This window comes from Rhinopithecus bieti, unplaced genomic scaffold, assembly GCF_001698545.2.
Source record: "Rhinopithecus bieti isolate Rb0 unplaced genomic scaffold, ASM169854v2 scaffold_19939, whole genome shotgun sequence".
NCBI classification, from domain to species: Eukaryota; Metazoa; Chordata; class Mammalia; order Primates; family Cercopithecidae; genus Rhinopithecus; species Rhinopithecus bieti.
In genome coordinates this window covers 1,495,962-1,512,056 of record NW_016810019.1, presented here as the reverse complement: position 1 = coordinate 1,512,056, position 16,095 = coordinate 1,495,962, and the positions used below count along the sequence as shown (strand labels likewise).

At 42.6% G+C, this 16,095-nt stretch overlaps 1 protein-coding gene across 1 annotated transcript in view; it reads left to right on the top strand.

Moving 5' to 3' along the window:
• The window catches only part of PHACTR1 (phosphatase and actin regulator 1), a 597,649-nt gene that overhangs the window by 449,238 nt on the left and 132,316 nt on the right, over positions 1-16,095 (top strand). The window contains exon 6 of the mRNA XM_017891116.1: positions 8,210-8,290. Coding sequence (XP_017746605.1) covers positions 8,210-8,290 — 81 coding nt within the window. The remainder of the gene's footprint in view (positions 1-8,209; positions 8,291-16,095) is intronic.

Sequence of the window (16,095 nt, the reverse complement as noted above, 5' to 3'; positions counted from 1 at the left end):
AAAAAAAAAAAAAAAAAAAAAAAAAAATTCTTCAATGTCAAAGAGGCATAGGATTCCTTGGTTCATCACAAATTCATGTGGAAAGGGAGGAGACTGGGAAAATACATTAAGGAGGTATCATGGGGAACTGGCTTTCAGTAAATACAGCATAGACTGACATGGTGGCTCAGAAGAGGAGTTTAAAAAATTACTAAACTAGAACTACTCTCACTATTAGTAGAGGTGGTCTTTGGTCTTTTATCTCCAGACTCCTCATTTCTAAACTACTGGCTCACATGCAGACAGATTTCAGAACAACAAAGTGCAACAGAAAGCTGTGAGAATTTCCCAGTTCTCCTGTTTTATCCTTCTTTTACAAACCGGTGCAAAGATCGGTGTGTTTTAAACTGGAGATTTGATTATTTTTCAGGTATGGTGAGGCCAACAGATAAGAAGACAACTGCCATTGAAAAGACTGTTTTACTCCCAAATCCCAAGAGCAAGGGGCATGCCAACCAAGCAGGGCCATACAGGGGGAGGTATGGGAGGAAAATGTGGGCATGAGCCTTTTTTTGTGGTTTCCATGGGAAGGAACAGGCAAGACAGAATAAGCAGGCTTAGAATTGGCCAGCAGGAATACTTTCAGTGGGCTCTGTCACATAGGAGCGGTCTCTAGTCATCTAGTACCTGGCCCTGGGGTGCTGAGAACAGGTGCACAGTGGCTGGGAATGTACTAGCTCATTAAAGGAGTTGGTCAGGACTGTGGGCTCTGAATTGATTCATTTGGATCTGAAAGGCACATTCAAAGAATTCTATTCACTCTCTGGGAATCAGCCAGCCATAAGAGAGGTAGTCCATCCAGGGTCAGCAAGGCTCCGTCAGAGCATCAGTAACACAGAATAAAAGTCCATGGTGAATACACAGTGGTAAGGATGCAAGAATAGCCATGCCTTTTGAGGTTTCATGACTAGTTTTTATATTAAGGCAGAGTTTGAAGGCAAATTTAGAGAGCCTTCCTTGGACATGCCAACCTTTCAATACAGTTTCTTGGGGCTATTTTTGGCTATGTTTGGCACCATAATTGAGAAATCATTCTCCCAGTCATATTTTAGGCAAGAGAGATATGTGAAACCTCTTTTTTTATATGTCTGGGTCTTCTCAGCTAACTTTGTTGGTCTATAAAAGCAAAGCACAATTTGCTTTTTTCCTTTCTCTCTTCAGGCTATCTCATATGTTGGCTTTGAATTGCAGACTAGATGCTTCTAGAAGGAGTCTTTGCACCTTTGCTGGTCTATGTAGTTTTGTTTTGGTGTTTCAGTTGCCAGCATCACATTGTAAAGCCTCTGATGGTTTTCTGCATTGACTGCAGGCTGGAAATTTGGTTATTTTCTAAAGATCAGGAAGTTACATTGGCCACCTTCTAAGCTGCATATTCATCTTAGAGAGAACCAGATTCCTGATTTTTCTATTTTGGTTCTACTGACTAATTAGGTGTTAGAGGTTTAAAACACTGCTGAAAAGAAATTTACCTTTATATGCTGTTTCTAATTTTTAAATGTTAATGTTGGCCTCCTAGCTTTCTGTGGCCTGAAGTTTATTAATTTCTTAATTGTCTGCTTAGATTTACTATTTTCATTTTTTTAACTAATGCTTTTGCTATTACAGGCATTTTTCTTTAACAACTTTATTGAGGTATAATTTACATACCATAAAATGAACCCATTGTAAGTAAACAACTCAATGATTTCAGTAAATTTAAAGGGTTGTGCAGCCATCACCGCAATCCAGTTTTAAACCAAATGGTTTACAGCAAAACACCCCCTTGTGTGGACACTTGAATTTTATACTGCCCTGTATTTTATTTTTTATTTTATTTTATTTTGTTTTTTGAGATGGAGTCTCACTCTGTTGCCCAGGCTGGAGTGTAGTGGTGCGATCTCAGCTCACAGCAACCTCCACCTCCTGGGTTCAAGCAGTTTTCCTGCCTCACCCTCCTGAGTAAGCAGGCCACCATGCCTGGCTAATTTTTGTATTTTTAGTAGAAATGAGGTTTCACCATGTTGGCCAGGTTGGTCTTGAACTCCTGACCTCAAATGAGGCCCACCTCAACCTCCCAAAGTGCTGAGATTACGAGCAATAGCCATCGTGCCTGGCCTGCCCTGTATTTTAATAACTGTATAATATCAGAGTGATTTTTGGATTTGAGAATAGATTTTCTCATTTTAAAAGAAATCCTTGTGACTTTATTTCTTTATGTAAAAATAATATCTGCTCTCATGCTTTTCCAGCACCTCTAGCAATACAGATTTTTGCTTAAAGGAATGGATTGCTTTGTTCTGTTCACTTTCATTTTCTACCTCCCAAAAACCAAACACTCCCAGGCAGTCAGCTCACCCTCACACCTCGGTTCTCATTTACCTGATTTATCTTATCCCTGCCATCCATCAGGCTGGCGCACTACACATCACACCTTCTCTCTTTCCCAATGCCTCACTCCTCTTCTTCTAAATTCTTTAACTTTTCATAATTCCTTCTTTTTTCTTCCTTGTTCATGTTTGTTCTACCCACAGCCAAAATTATCGAGGAAGGAGGGTCAGACCATACCTGGTTTGTGAAAAGGGAAACCATTGTATTTTCTTTTTTTTCCCATATTAAGCCCATTTTCCCCTGTGTTTTACGGGTCAGTCATAAACCAGATCCAATGGTTGTCTCTTTGTACAGACAGCCCACAGTATTTTACTTCCTGGAGCAGTAGTGAGCTTGTCCTAGTGTAGAAATTAACGCAACTTCACCTTGGATGCTAATCCACCATGTTGGCTTCTGATTAACCCCAGGTCTTAGAAGGCCTCTGAGACTTCCACTTTATCTACTGTTCTCTGTGCAAGAGCATGTACTTACCATGAGTGGTGCCCTTAGGTCAAAACAACCTTGATGTTACCATGCTTTGGTTGTCCTACACTGTATTTTCAATCATGCAGACTCTTTCCATTTATTATAGAAACCCTGGGTCTGGGAGAATAATGGCTTGGGGGTCCACTATCTCATCTCACTGCTGCTCAAGACCCAGCCATGGCTTCTGTTTGTGAGTCCCTACTGCAAATTCAGAAGATGAATTTGTTAGCCTTTCTTTGTCCTCTCGGCTTCCTCAGACGTGGGGGGTAGGTGTACACACACCTGCCTGCTGCAGAACACTTTGACCCCACTTAAACTTAGCTCTGACTTTGGAAGAGCTGCTGAAAATAAGATCAGAAGAGAGGCATCATGCATACCTTGTTAAGAGAGATGGTAAGAAGAAAAGAGTTCCTGGCTGGGCGCAGTGGCTGACACCTGTAATCCCAGCACTTTGGGAGGCCAAGGCGGGCGGATCACGACGTCAGGAGTTCAAGACCAGCCTGGCCAACATGGTGAAACCCCGTCTCTGCTAAAAATACAAAAATTAGCCAGGTGTGGCAGTGGGCACCTGTAATCCCAGCTACTGAAGAGGCTGAGACAGGAGAATCTCTTGAACCCAGGAGGCAGTGGTTGGAGTGAGCCGAGACCACACCATTGCACTCTAGCCTGGGCAACAGAGCAGTACTCCTTCTCAAAAAACGAAAACAAAAACAAAAAAACTGAAGAGTTCCTTACAAGGAAGAAGCTCCTGAGAGTAAAGTGGAATTATGTCACTTTACCACGACTTTCAACCCCAAGTAAACTAACAATGAGATTGCCTTCTGTTTTTAGACCCTTGCAGTTTTCCTATACATTATGATCATTCTCACAACAACATTGCATCATGGAGAAAAAGGGAAGAGCATTAAAATCTCTTTCTGCCCTTCCACTTGCTACTGTGGGACTCTGAGCAAGTTCATTTTCCTGGGCCTTTACAGTGAGGTACCTCACTGTAAAATGGGAATGATTATACTTTACAGGATTGTGGTAAAGATTAAGTTAAGTAACATAATTTTTCACGCTTCTCAAGATGATCTGTGCATTCGCTGTGGGCTTAGGATTCTTTACCAGGAATGGACAAAGCCATAGAAGAAAAAAGCCATCTCCAGCATGTCACTTTAACTTGGAAATTGGTGGTGATGGAGCAGGAGTATTTTCTTATTTAAATTAAAACAGATATATTATGTGATTTCTACATTTACTTTCAAAGGAAACTTAATACATTGAATACTTTCTTTTTTTTTTTTTTTTTTGAGACGGAGTCTCGCTCTGCCGCCCAGGCTGGAGTGCAGTGGCCGGCTCTCAGCTCACTGCAAGCTCCGCCTCCCGGGTTTACGCCATTCTCCTGCCTCAGCCTCCCGAGTAGCTGGGACTACAGGCGCCCGCCTCGTCGCCCGGCTAGTTTTGTTTTTAGTAGAGACGGGGTTTCACAGTATTAGCCAGGATGGTCTCGATCTCCTGACCTCATGATCCGCCCGTCTCGGCCTCCCAAAGTGCTGGGATTACAGGCTTGAGCCACCGCGCCCGGCCCATACTTTCTTTAATGCTTGGCATGGGCAACTTTGAGTCATACCCTTGGAGCCCCTAGTATTCTCCCTTTGTCATCAGGAATGTTTCCATGGAAAAGTTTGAGAAGCACTGGTGCGTGAAAGCATCTGGCATAGTCTGTGCCATGTAGCACATTCTCATTTAACTTCCCATGTCTGTTTTATAAAGTATCCAACTGCATTTCCCTGGCACATGCTTGATCACGTCTCTTGGATGTGGCTAGCACTGAACTTGTCATGCATCCTCCAACCCCGATTCTCACCCTGTACTCCCTGCCTTAGTCATGGACAGCACCATCCATTGAGTTATGCAGATCAGGAACCAAGGCATCCTCCTTGGCCTTTCTCTTTCCTGCATATCCGTGTCCAAGCTTTAACATCTAATCGTGTCTGCATTGTCACCTTCACATGTCTTGGGTGCATCTTTTGTCACTGTCAATAGCATCTTCGTCTCAGCTACCATCATCCCCTGCCTAGATGCCTATAATCACCTAGTCATTGGCCTCTTTCCAATCCATTCTCTATACTAAAGTGAATGTTCATCTTTCATATCCTCAAAGCTGATCATTTCTTCCCATTGCTCTTAGAATAACATGGTCCATGAGGCCTTTCATGGCCCAACCCCCTACCCCATCTCAAACATTCTTCATCTGATGCTGGCAGCTGCAGCCACATCAGCTTTCTTTCTGTTCCTTCCTGGTACCATGATTTCTCCATCTAGAGCAGGCTGCTCTATCTGGAGCATTTCCCTCGGCCCCTACCCAGCCCCCCTCAGCTCAAAGATCTCTTCTTCAGAAAAGCCTTTTCCAACACCCTAATCAGGGACAATATTTACCATATGCTCGATAGGAACTTGTCCCTTTTCTTCAGGAGGACTTATCTCAACTTGTGATCACACATTAAGTAATATCATCATTTGACAATGGTCTGAATGTCACACGAGTCTGTAAATTCTATCACAGCAATGGCTGGCTCTTTGGTCACCATTATCTCCAGCCCCAGCCAGTGCCTTTGACTGCGGACAGCGGATCCACAGTTGTTAGTGACAGCTGATGTCCAGATGGCTGAGTGCTTAGCCTGAGAACATCCACATTTCTCCTAATAGCTCAGGATCTTGGACCTCCAACTCCAGGGTTCTGCTCACTTCATCGCAGATCTTCCTTTAATGCTGTAGACCAGGTCTCTCTGCTTTAGTCTGTGGTTTAGAACACCTGGGAAACCTCATTTTGTCTAAGAGAAATCTGTTTTATTTATGTGGTTAAGTACAGAAGGGGAAAGCATCTCTGCATTTGGATGGCTTTATGTCACCCAAACATCTGTAACAAACCCAATACTTAAAGCCCCCCTGCTTCACCTTACCTGCCCAGTCTTTTCCTACTGTGCTGCTTAGCAGATCTTTTCTTTTTCCCTTTTATTTTTTGGTGGTTGTTGTTGTTGTTGTTTTGAGATAGAGTCTCCCTGTGCTGCCCAGGCTGGAGTGCAGTGGTGCAGTCTCGCTCACCACAACCTCTGCCTCACGGCTTCAAGCAATTCTCCTGTTTCAGCCTCCCAAGTAGCTGGGACTACAGGCATGCGCCACCACTGATGACTAATATTTGTATTTTTAGTAGAGACAGGGTTTCACCATGTTGACCAGGCTGCTCTCAAACTCCTGACCTCAAATGATCCACCCACCTCGACCTCCCAAAGTGCTGAGATTACAGGTGTGAACCACCATGCTCGGCTGCTTAGCAGATCTTTTCACATCAGGCAGAACTTTCTAACCTAACTGCATGCAATTCCGTATCCCTTCTCCAGCCCTTCCCGAAGCTCTCTTCTGCAAAGAGAACATTTTTCTGCCTTCCTGCCACCATATCATGTCATCTGGTTTGACAAATAAAACTCTTGAACCCCCAAACAGTTTCCATGTTTCCTGCACCCAGCTTTCCCCCTTGTCCTCCCATACAGCCTTCCTGCCACCACTTCCGTAGGTACAGATTTCTGTCTCTATTTTAGGATTAATATGTTCTCCGTCAGCTCTATGTGAGTGCATCCTAACCTAACATTTATTTTTCTCCCTCATACCAGTTAATTCATTATAATTTAAGAGAGGGAACTAGAATGTAACATTTTTAAAATAGTAAGTTCCAAAATATATAATTAGTGATTCTCAGCCGAGTCATGCCTGAAAATAACCCAGAGAGCTTTTTTATCACAATGGAGATGTCCTGGTCCTACCCTGGGCCTATGAAATTGGAATGGTTGGGCTGAGGCATCAGTGTTTTCCCAGTGTGGCAAAGTGACTTGACTAAGGTCACTTGACTCATGTCCCATAGCTTAGAGGGTGACAGAGTTAGAACCATAATCCACGTTTGCTTGCTTTCTTCCTAGTTCTTCTTCATATTCTTTGGACTAAATTCCGTTGATGGCAGTGTGTGTTTAATTAATCTGTATCTGAATTTGTCTGCATAAAGTAGTTTCCTTATTTTATAGCTGGTGATTTTCCCCTGAATATGTTTTCGAAGGCTGTGGAGGTTGAGTCAGTGTGTACCAGAGACTCCGCCAACTGCTGGAATAGCCTTCTTTCCTCCCCATGTTTGCCCGTGTCCCTCCTTCGAGCCACAGGCCTGTCTTTTGGGCAGCCCCTCACTTCCCCACTCCTGGGCTGTTTCTACTTGATGTGCCCCCCAGCGCACCCACTGTTCCCTCTTCCCTCCTCCAGCCCTGCTGCCACCTTCCCAAGCTCTCGACCTAGATGCATGGCGGGGCCATGGCGGAGGTGCATTGTGTAACTGAATAGTTCCTTCTCCACTTGGCTGCTCCAGCTTGGAGCCTAAGAGAAAAAGGCAGTGGAGGGGCCGTGCCATGGAAGCCACCCCTATCTTTAGACAGTATCGCCTCCGGACCATGGGAGGCCACACCAGAGAGCTTCTCAGAAGGTATTTTCACACCATTTTTTAAAATAGTTGGAAAGTAACGGAATCCTCAGTGAGGCCTGATCTCTATGAACTGGATCATTGAAACAGCAGTCCCTCCTGGGAGGAAGTGCCATGTTCAGGAAAGTTCAGTAAGACGTGAGGTTCGGCTGACATCCAAGGTGGTGTTTCTGGCATTGAATCCTAGTTCCTTTACTCAGTAGCAATGTGACTCTGACAAGTTGTTGAGCTTTTCTGTGCTACAGGTTCAACCATAAATTGGGGTTCAATTAAATAAGAATGCCTACCTTGGCTGGGCGCGATGGCTTACGCCTGTAATCCCAGCACTTTGGGAGGCCAAGACCAGTGGTTTATGAGGTCAGGAAATCGAGACCATCCTGGCTAAACATAAAACCCCTCTCTACTAAAATACAAAATTAGCTGGGCACAGTGGCCTGTGCCTGTAGTCCCAGCTACTCAGAAGGCTAAGGCAGGAGAATCACTTGAACCTGGGAGGCAGGAGTTGCAGTGAGCTGAGATCACGCCACCGTACTCCAGCCTGGGCAACAGAGTGAGACTCTGTCTCAAAAAAAAAAAAAAAAAAAAGAATGCCTACCCTTTCATTCGTGATAATTTGAAGATTATTTGGAAACTTAAATGACATAATCTGATTAAAAGGCTTATTATGATAGTATCAAAACATATGAATTGGTATGTCTCATTAGCTCACGTTAGCAAAGCACAATTTACAGAAGCTTTCTCGTACATTACATTGCCATATGTGTTAACATAGGATTCTTTAGAAGACAGCTTGGTTTCCTACTCACATCTGCTTCCCCATTTGTCTTTTATTTGTAGCCCTGGAAAGGAAAATATCTATGAGGCAAAGCAGAGAAGAGCTGATAAAGCGAGGAGTCCTGAAGGAAATCTATGATAAAGGTAAGGAGGTTTGGTCTGCCGTCCACAGGCCAAAGAGTCATGCGTAGAATCTGCATGCATATTTCTTGGAGTTCCATTTCGTTTCCTGTATCACAATATATCAGGATTTGAACCGTTAAAACTCCAGACAGTTCTAGAGAGAAATGAGAACATAACACACAGTGCTGAAGCTGTCAGCATTATATGAGACGAGGGAAACAAAACTCCCTTTTCTGAGCATTGGAATCAAGCCATAGGAGGCTAAGCAAAATGATGTGGCCCCAGGAATGATGCAGGCACTGGTCGTGAGTCTGTCGGTGTGCAGATACACACGACCGGGCTGCAGTCAGCTGTGTAGGCCCTTTCAGGCACTAGGGATTCCCAAGACAAATGTGAAAAATCCATACTCATCTAGGATTTCCTTAACATGTCTCTCTTTTTTTTTTTTTTTTTTTTTGGTGGTCTATATCCCACAACAGAATAAATTAAAGGAGATAAATTTGTGATGTGTAACTATGCATTTAAGATATTGTAAATGATAATATTACAGGCTTCAAATGCTCTGTGAATACATCCACAGATATTTGCTGGTGAATACCATGTGTCCTTTGATTATCGAATTATTGCCTTTAAATATGAATGTATGCAGTAATCTATATAGCATATCAAGTATCTTTCACTCCTCTTTTCTAAGAGCTTTGTGATATTTTATTTTATTTTACATAATATATATATTTATTTTTATTTATTTATTTTTTTTGAGACAGAGTCTTGCTCTATTGCCTAGGCTGGAGTGCAGTGGTGCAATCATGCTCACTGCAGCCTTGACCTCCCAGGCTGAAGGGATCCTCTCACCTCAGCCTCCTGAGTAGCTGAGACCACAGGTGTGCATCACCTCACCTGGTCAATTTTTGTATTTTTGGGCAGACAGGGTCCCACTATGTTGCCCAGGCTGGTCTCAAACTCCTGGGCTCAAGCAATCTTCCCACCTCAGCCTCCCAAAGTGCTGGGATTACAGGCATGAGCCACCATACCCAGCCCTTCCCTTGTTCTGACTTTAAATCTCCATGCTTCATCATAAGCTCCTTTCCCCATATTCACCCCCCAGGAGAGATGGAAAATAAACTTAACTAAAGGTATAATATTATATAATAAGCACCTAAGTGCTTAAATAAATATTATTGTTACAGCCAAAACTTGTTCAGATCCAGTTAAACAATTCCTCTTCTCCCTCAGGAATATTCTGAAGTAGAGAATACATCTACTGTAGCATTTATTATTTCCATTACATCTAATAACTGGGATAAGGTAAGAATTGCCTAAGTGGCTTCCTGACTTATAAAAAGAAGTCACAAACTGTTGGAGCAAAAGCCTCATTTGATAGGGAAAGAAAGAGAAGGTCCCTGAGACTGGAGGGTCCCTGAGGCTGCTCTCAAGGAACTCCTGACTGTTGGTGCCACAAGGCCTCACAACAGTTCCCCAAGAGCAGGCGATGTGCCTCTGTCACACTTGCTTCTTTCTCCATCAGCACACATGGAGCTGACACAGGACCTGCACGCCGTTAGTGGCTGCAGGCCGGGTGCGGTGAGTCACGCCTGTAATCCCAGCACTTTGGGAGGCCAAGGTGGTGGATCACGTGAGGACAGGAGTTTGAGACCAGCCTGGCCAACATGGTGAAACCTCGTCTCTACTAAAAATACAAAACTTTGTCGGGTGTGGTGGCATGCACCTGTAGCCCCAGATACTTGGGAGGCTGAGGAAGGAGAATCACTTGAACCCAGGAGGTGGAGGTTGCAGTGAGTCAAGATTTTGCACTGTACTCTGGCCTGGGCAACAGAGCAAGACTCTGTCTCAAAAAAGGAAATAAATAAATAAATAGATAAATAAATAAATAAGTGATTGCAGAGGGAAGGACCAGTCTAGTCCCCACCTGTCACTTGCCACCACAACTTCCTGTTTTACTTTGATCCTTGCACTTATCACTGTTTGCTCTTTCTGTTGTTTGTTGACTGACTTTCCTCACTAGCACATAAACTGTAGGAGAGCAGGGGCCTCAGAGGCTGCGATTCCCCAAGCCCCGAATCATGTCTGATATAGTTTAAATGCTCAAAAATGTTTACTGTTTGGATGATTGGAAGAGGAGAAGAAGAGATGGGCTAAAGTGAAAACTTCATTGCACATAGTAGTGTATAGTTTTGTGTTTTCTGTGGGATTTTCTGATAAAAGCATTCATTTTGTATCACCGTGGATATTAATCTCATTGCCTTATATTGTAGTATATCGACAGGAGCATGAGCCCTAGAATCAGATTCAATTCTAGTTCTACTGTTGACTAGCTGTGCGACTTTAGTCAAGTTGCTTAACTTCTCTGTGCTTCTCTTTCTTTATCTGAAAGTATGGGTGATGGTGTGATGAGGACTACAGGAGATTGCGCATATAAATAAAACAGTGACTTTTTTATAACAGTGACTTTATAGCGATCTATAAATTCTCAATAAGGGTTAACATGCTGTGATTATTAGTCTCATCATCATCATCATCATCGTCCTTTATATTTTCTTCAAACCCTTTATGTGCCTCATCCTAGGTGACCCTGTCAACAGGTCCAAGAAGTCACAGGGGTAGACATCACTGTCCCCTTTTGTCTGAGGATTAAAAAAGTACAAAGATCTATGACCTCCTCAGAATGGCCTTCGTGTCAGTGTCCACCGAGAACCCAGTTTTCTGTAGCTGAATTCGGTTCCACCTGGCTTTCCTCCTAGCTTCTAAGCAAGTCATTTTCCTGTCATTTGTTCTTCCCTTTCTACAATGTCATTCTTTTTCCTGTATCCGAGATTCTGGGGGGTAAAGCAAATAAAATTTTATTGCCACAGCATGATGAACAGCAAATGGCAAAGAGACTGTAATTGTTTTCTTAAGTTGTTCGTTTCAAGGATGAATCTCATAGCTTTGGAACAACCGTTCCATGTTGCCTGGCTGGTAATTCCTCATTTTGCACCACCTCCTTGTGTTAGCACACATGACTCTAACTAGTTACCAGCAGCAAAATCGTTTCCACCAGAGATGCATGGACCCTGACAGCTGCCGCGTTGATTTGTAATGACTATGTCAGCCCATCCACCTGCATGCAGCCTCCAGGCCCCGCCTCTGTTTGTGCTGCAGTTATCCTGTTTGTGTGCACGATACTGCTAACGTGGTGGAAAATAATTTGTCTTTAGTGGGTAGGATTTTCCCTTCCAGTGCTTTTTACATTATTGATTTTGCTTGATAATGCCCCACTTGTTCATAGAAACCATGAAAATAAACTGTAGTGATTTGAAAGTCATAATTATTTAGACGGAGCACACACAGAATTAATGAGGTTTTATTACTCTGACAGTTCTCAAAATTCTTTCCATTTTTCTTGGTGGGTTAAAATGCCAAACTAGTCAATGAATTTAATTCAGGCAAAATGAGAGCTTGGGTCTAAGAAAAATAATCTCAAATGTCGACTGAACTAGCGCAGAGATTCCTCGTCTAACAGAGTGTGTTTGTTAGACAAGAAGAGCGTAGTTATTCAACAGGTTTTTTTTTTTATTATTATTACTGGCTTCCATATGGAATCACATAATTTTACAGTCCAGAGATTTAGATAAAAGTTTTAAAATCAGAGGAAATAGTTTGATCTCTAGACATATTGAGGCCAGGTAAGAATGCAGCATACTTTGAAAACCACATAAAAGGAAATTTTAAATTATGTTAGTTGTGATGGTAACCCAGACGTAAAATTGTACGTTCTTTTTTTCCCATTTTCCTGATTGTCTTATAAAGAACACAACTTAAACATTAAGATGAACTGCCGACACTCTAAATAGTAAAAATGTTAAACCAATTAATGGTGTGAAAGAATCTGTAGTTCGACAGTTTATTTTTATTTATTCCTCAATCTTATGACCTATTTGCTTAAATTTGAACTTAATTTAAACAAACTAAACAAAGTGTAATTAAACAAAGTTCTCCTTGGCACCTGGACTACTGCATGTATTTATTCATTCAACAAATTGGCACCAGGTGCTCCCTCTATGCCAAGGAGTTGTCTCAGTATGGAGCTACCATGATAACAAAAATTGCAAAATCTTACCATTTCAGAGTTTACCTTCTACTCAGAAACAGGAAATAATACATATAGTATTTATTGCCAAGGAGTGATGAGCACTCTGAAGAAGAACGAAGCAGCAGGGTAAGGAAATAAAGTCAAGAGAAGGGGGTTGTGATTTTAGGTCAATGCAATCATGGAGGACCTCTTGCAGGAGGTGATATTTTCACAGAGATCTAAATGAAGTGACCGAGTGACTCAAACAGTTTGCCTGGGCACCCAGATTCTGAAACTTGGTCCTACTACGACTTTAAGGTAACTTGTAACTTCATTCATGAGCCCTTAAGTTCTTCAGATTGCCCCGGGATGTTTCTTTTCAATGAAAGCCTCTCTGTGGCATTTGCTTCTCTCTCATTACCAGGTAAATCAGAGCGTGTCACTGCCTGCTCAAAACCTGCAGTGGCTCCACATTTCACTCAGAAATTCCAGGTTTCTACAACAGCCTGAAGCCCTGCATGATCTGCCCCACAACCCCTAACTTTTATTTTCACTCTCTCCATCCCTCTACAGATTCCCTTTCCCTAGTGCCACTTCAGCCCTGCTTCCTAGCCCTTGAGGTTTGTGTTGGCTGCACCGTCTTCCGGAAGCCTCTTCCCCCAGATATCCAGATGGCTGCTCCTCTTTCCAGGCAGAGGTGTCACCTTCTCAGTGTCACCTTCTCAGTGAAGCTTACGCTGCGTCCACCAAGTTTAAAATTGCTGCCACCTTCTCTAAGTTCTTAGACCCCTTACCCTCCTTCTTCCTTTTTTTCTTCTATCTCTTATCACCTTCCACCTTCAAACGCCTCTAAATTATCTATTTATCATGTTAATTTTTTCTTGTCTATCTCTCCTCACTTCATAAGCCCCACCAAGCAGAGCAGGGGTCTTCGTCTAATTTGTTCCCTGTTGTAGCCCAAGTGTCTATAGCAGTGCCTGGGACAAAATTGATGTTCAGCAAATGCTAATAGAAAGCAGTGAATGCAGGCATGAGGTAATTTCTGCATGTTCACATGATTTGGTTTATTCACTGCACTGGTGAAATCCAGAATACTAACAACACCAATCCCCCTTGTTTTTTCAGTTTTATGGTCCATAAAACTTTATTGCCAGTTATTTAAATAGGTGATATTATATTATGCATATATTTGTATACATGGATGCCAAATGCCCTACTTTCAGATAGTGTCTTTAAGTGTTATGGGAAAAATAGAGCAATGCCAGTCAATAGTATAGTCATCCCAAGGTATACGCAAGGGATTGGTTCCAGAACCACCTCCCGTACCAAATTTTGCACATACTCCAGGCCCATAGTCAGCCCTGTGAAACCCATGTATGCAGAACATTAGCCCCCCAAACACAGGTCTTTCAATCTGTGGTTGAAAAAAATTCACATACGAATGGACCTTTGCAGCTCAAACCCGTGTCATTCAAGGATCAACTGTATATTGTTTGGCCATTAGTAAAATAGTGATAATATTTCTCAGACTTAACAAGAATCTCAAGAAGTCACCTGGCTAGCTACTGATTATTCCAATGTAGACGGGAAGCAGCTGAAGCCAAGAAAGGTTACTGGTGCAACCTAAGTCACGGACAGTGCGTGTGAGCTCTTAAAACCCCTGCTGAGATCACATGTTCTTCATTTGGGATTTATAGGGACACAGGAAAGCTATGCCCATTGGTTGTCAGAGAATCTTAATAAATATTGCTATTAGTGGCCGTTGCAAGTAATCTCTACAAATAAACATGATGCTATATTTGTAAAATGTTGGTAATTGTGCTATTTCCACCACTGAATTTCTCTATGAAGCCTCAGTTCTATCACAATGTCACTCACTTTGTATAGTATGGGTATGTTTAATTCACATGGATGTATCTTTTGTTGGGAGGATGGGGAGAGAAAAGAAGGCCACTTCTCTACCATCCGATGAAACGGCCTTGTCCCTGCATGTTAGACAATTCCACACCCTAAATGTGGCAGCCTGCAGTAAGATCATTGAGGCTGCCGCAGCTCACCTAGTAGTTTCCACTGCAGTCCTACCTAGACCTGGGGGAAGAGGTAATCCCACAGGGAGGGGAAAAGAGATCAGGAGGGCATGTATCCTGCAAGGAAAGAATAAAACTGACAGTATGCCAGTGAGCAACTTTGCTTTCCACTGTGTGCTGGGAATTAGAGATAACATGCCACAGCAAGTAATAAAGTGCATTGAGGTATGTTGTTTTCCCTAATCAGGTTGGAGCAACATTTTGGAAGGTGTTATTTTCAATTATAAACACAAACAGAAGCTTCCTGAAATGGACAACTCTTTTACACAGGGGTCGCGCTTTTCCTCTTCTGACATTCAAGATGGAAAAGCCGGATATTTAAATTAAAAGGTCATCATATTTTAAAAATAAAAATAAAACTTCTCGTCTGTATTAGAGGAGACAAATGTAGACTCGAGCCTTCTTAAATCCCATAGTTTATCTGGTATTCCAGGTGCATAGACTTAAATCTTGACGTTTATAGGAAACGCTTTTCACAACCTTTACCAGGCACTGTTGTTTGTCACATTTTTAGCTGTTTCTGATGTCTCACCTAGAAATGGCATTTTCTGAAAGCTGTGATTTGGAGTAACCATGTGAAAATGAAAAGAGTGTTTACTTTCAGCATCAACAACCTATAATCCTTTGTGTAGCACCTAAGCACTTAATACAATAGGTTTACTCGGACTTGCTTTTAAACAAAATCCACCTTTAAAAATATAAAGGTGTTAAATTAAGACAAATGGAAAGTGGTTTAAACAATAAGAATAAAGAGCAATTGTGATAAAAATTCTCTTAAGCAACACTGTTCTCTCAGAAAACCACCATTCCAAGCCTAAAGAATTAATGAAGTCATAGTCATTATTATTGTCATGAGTAAGCATTCCCCATAAATGCACTCATTCATTATATATTTGTGAGTACCTGTTGTGTTTTAGGCACCATTCTGGGCACCAGGAATACTAGGAAGGCCAAGCCAGGCATCTCTGGCTAATAGAACTTACAGTGCTGGTGATGGATTTAGGCTGCTTGGCAGTTACAATGGAGAAAGGATAGGATTTTCAGGTGCACGTGGAAGCATCACCCATCCAGGTCTGGGGACTTAGGGAAGGCATCTTGGAAGGAGCGGTATCTTAGAGGAACCCTGCGGGGTGAGTAAGAATTATGCTAGAGAAGATAGGAGGGGTAAGGGAATGTTACAAGGACCAGTACAGTTGGAAACACAGAGTCAGGAATAAACGAAGGGAAGGGATAAGAGTGTCCAGCACGTCTGTAAGGAAAGGGAGAGTCAGGACAGATCATGCAGGCTGGAAAATTATGTTCATTGTTTATTCTTCATCTTGAGAAAGGTGAGGTGCTTTGGGAGGGTTTGCCACATAATCAGATTTGCAGCCTCATCACACTGCCTGCAGGGAGACTGACTTGCAAGGAGAGCACGGCATGAATCAGGGATACCAGCTAGCTGACTGTTGCTGGGATTCAGGTGATGTGATGGTGGGTAGTGGGAAAAGGGTAGTAAGCGTGGGGAAAAAGAGAGGACAGACTGGAGAGTTCTAGGAGGTGAGGTCAAAAGCGCCCTGTGACCACTTAGATTTGGGGAAGTGAGGAAAGGGAGTAGGCAGCGCTGAGACTTAGGATTTGGGCTTGGACGACTGGGTAGACCATTCCCTGAGCTGGGATCCCAAGAG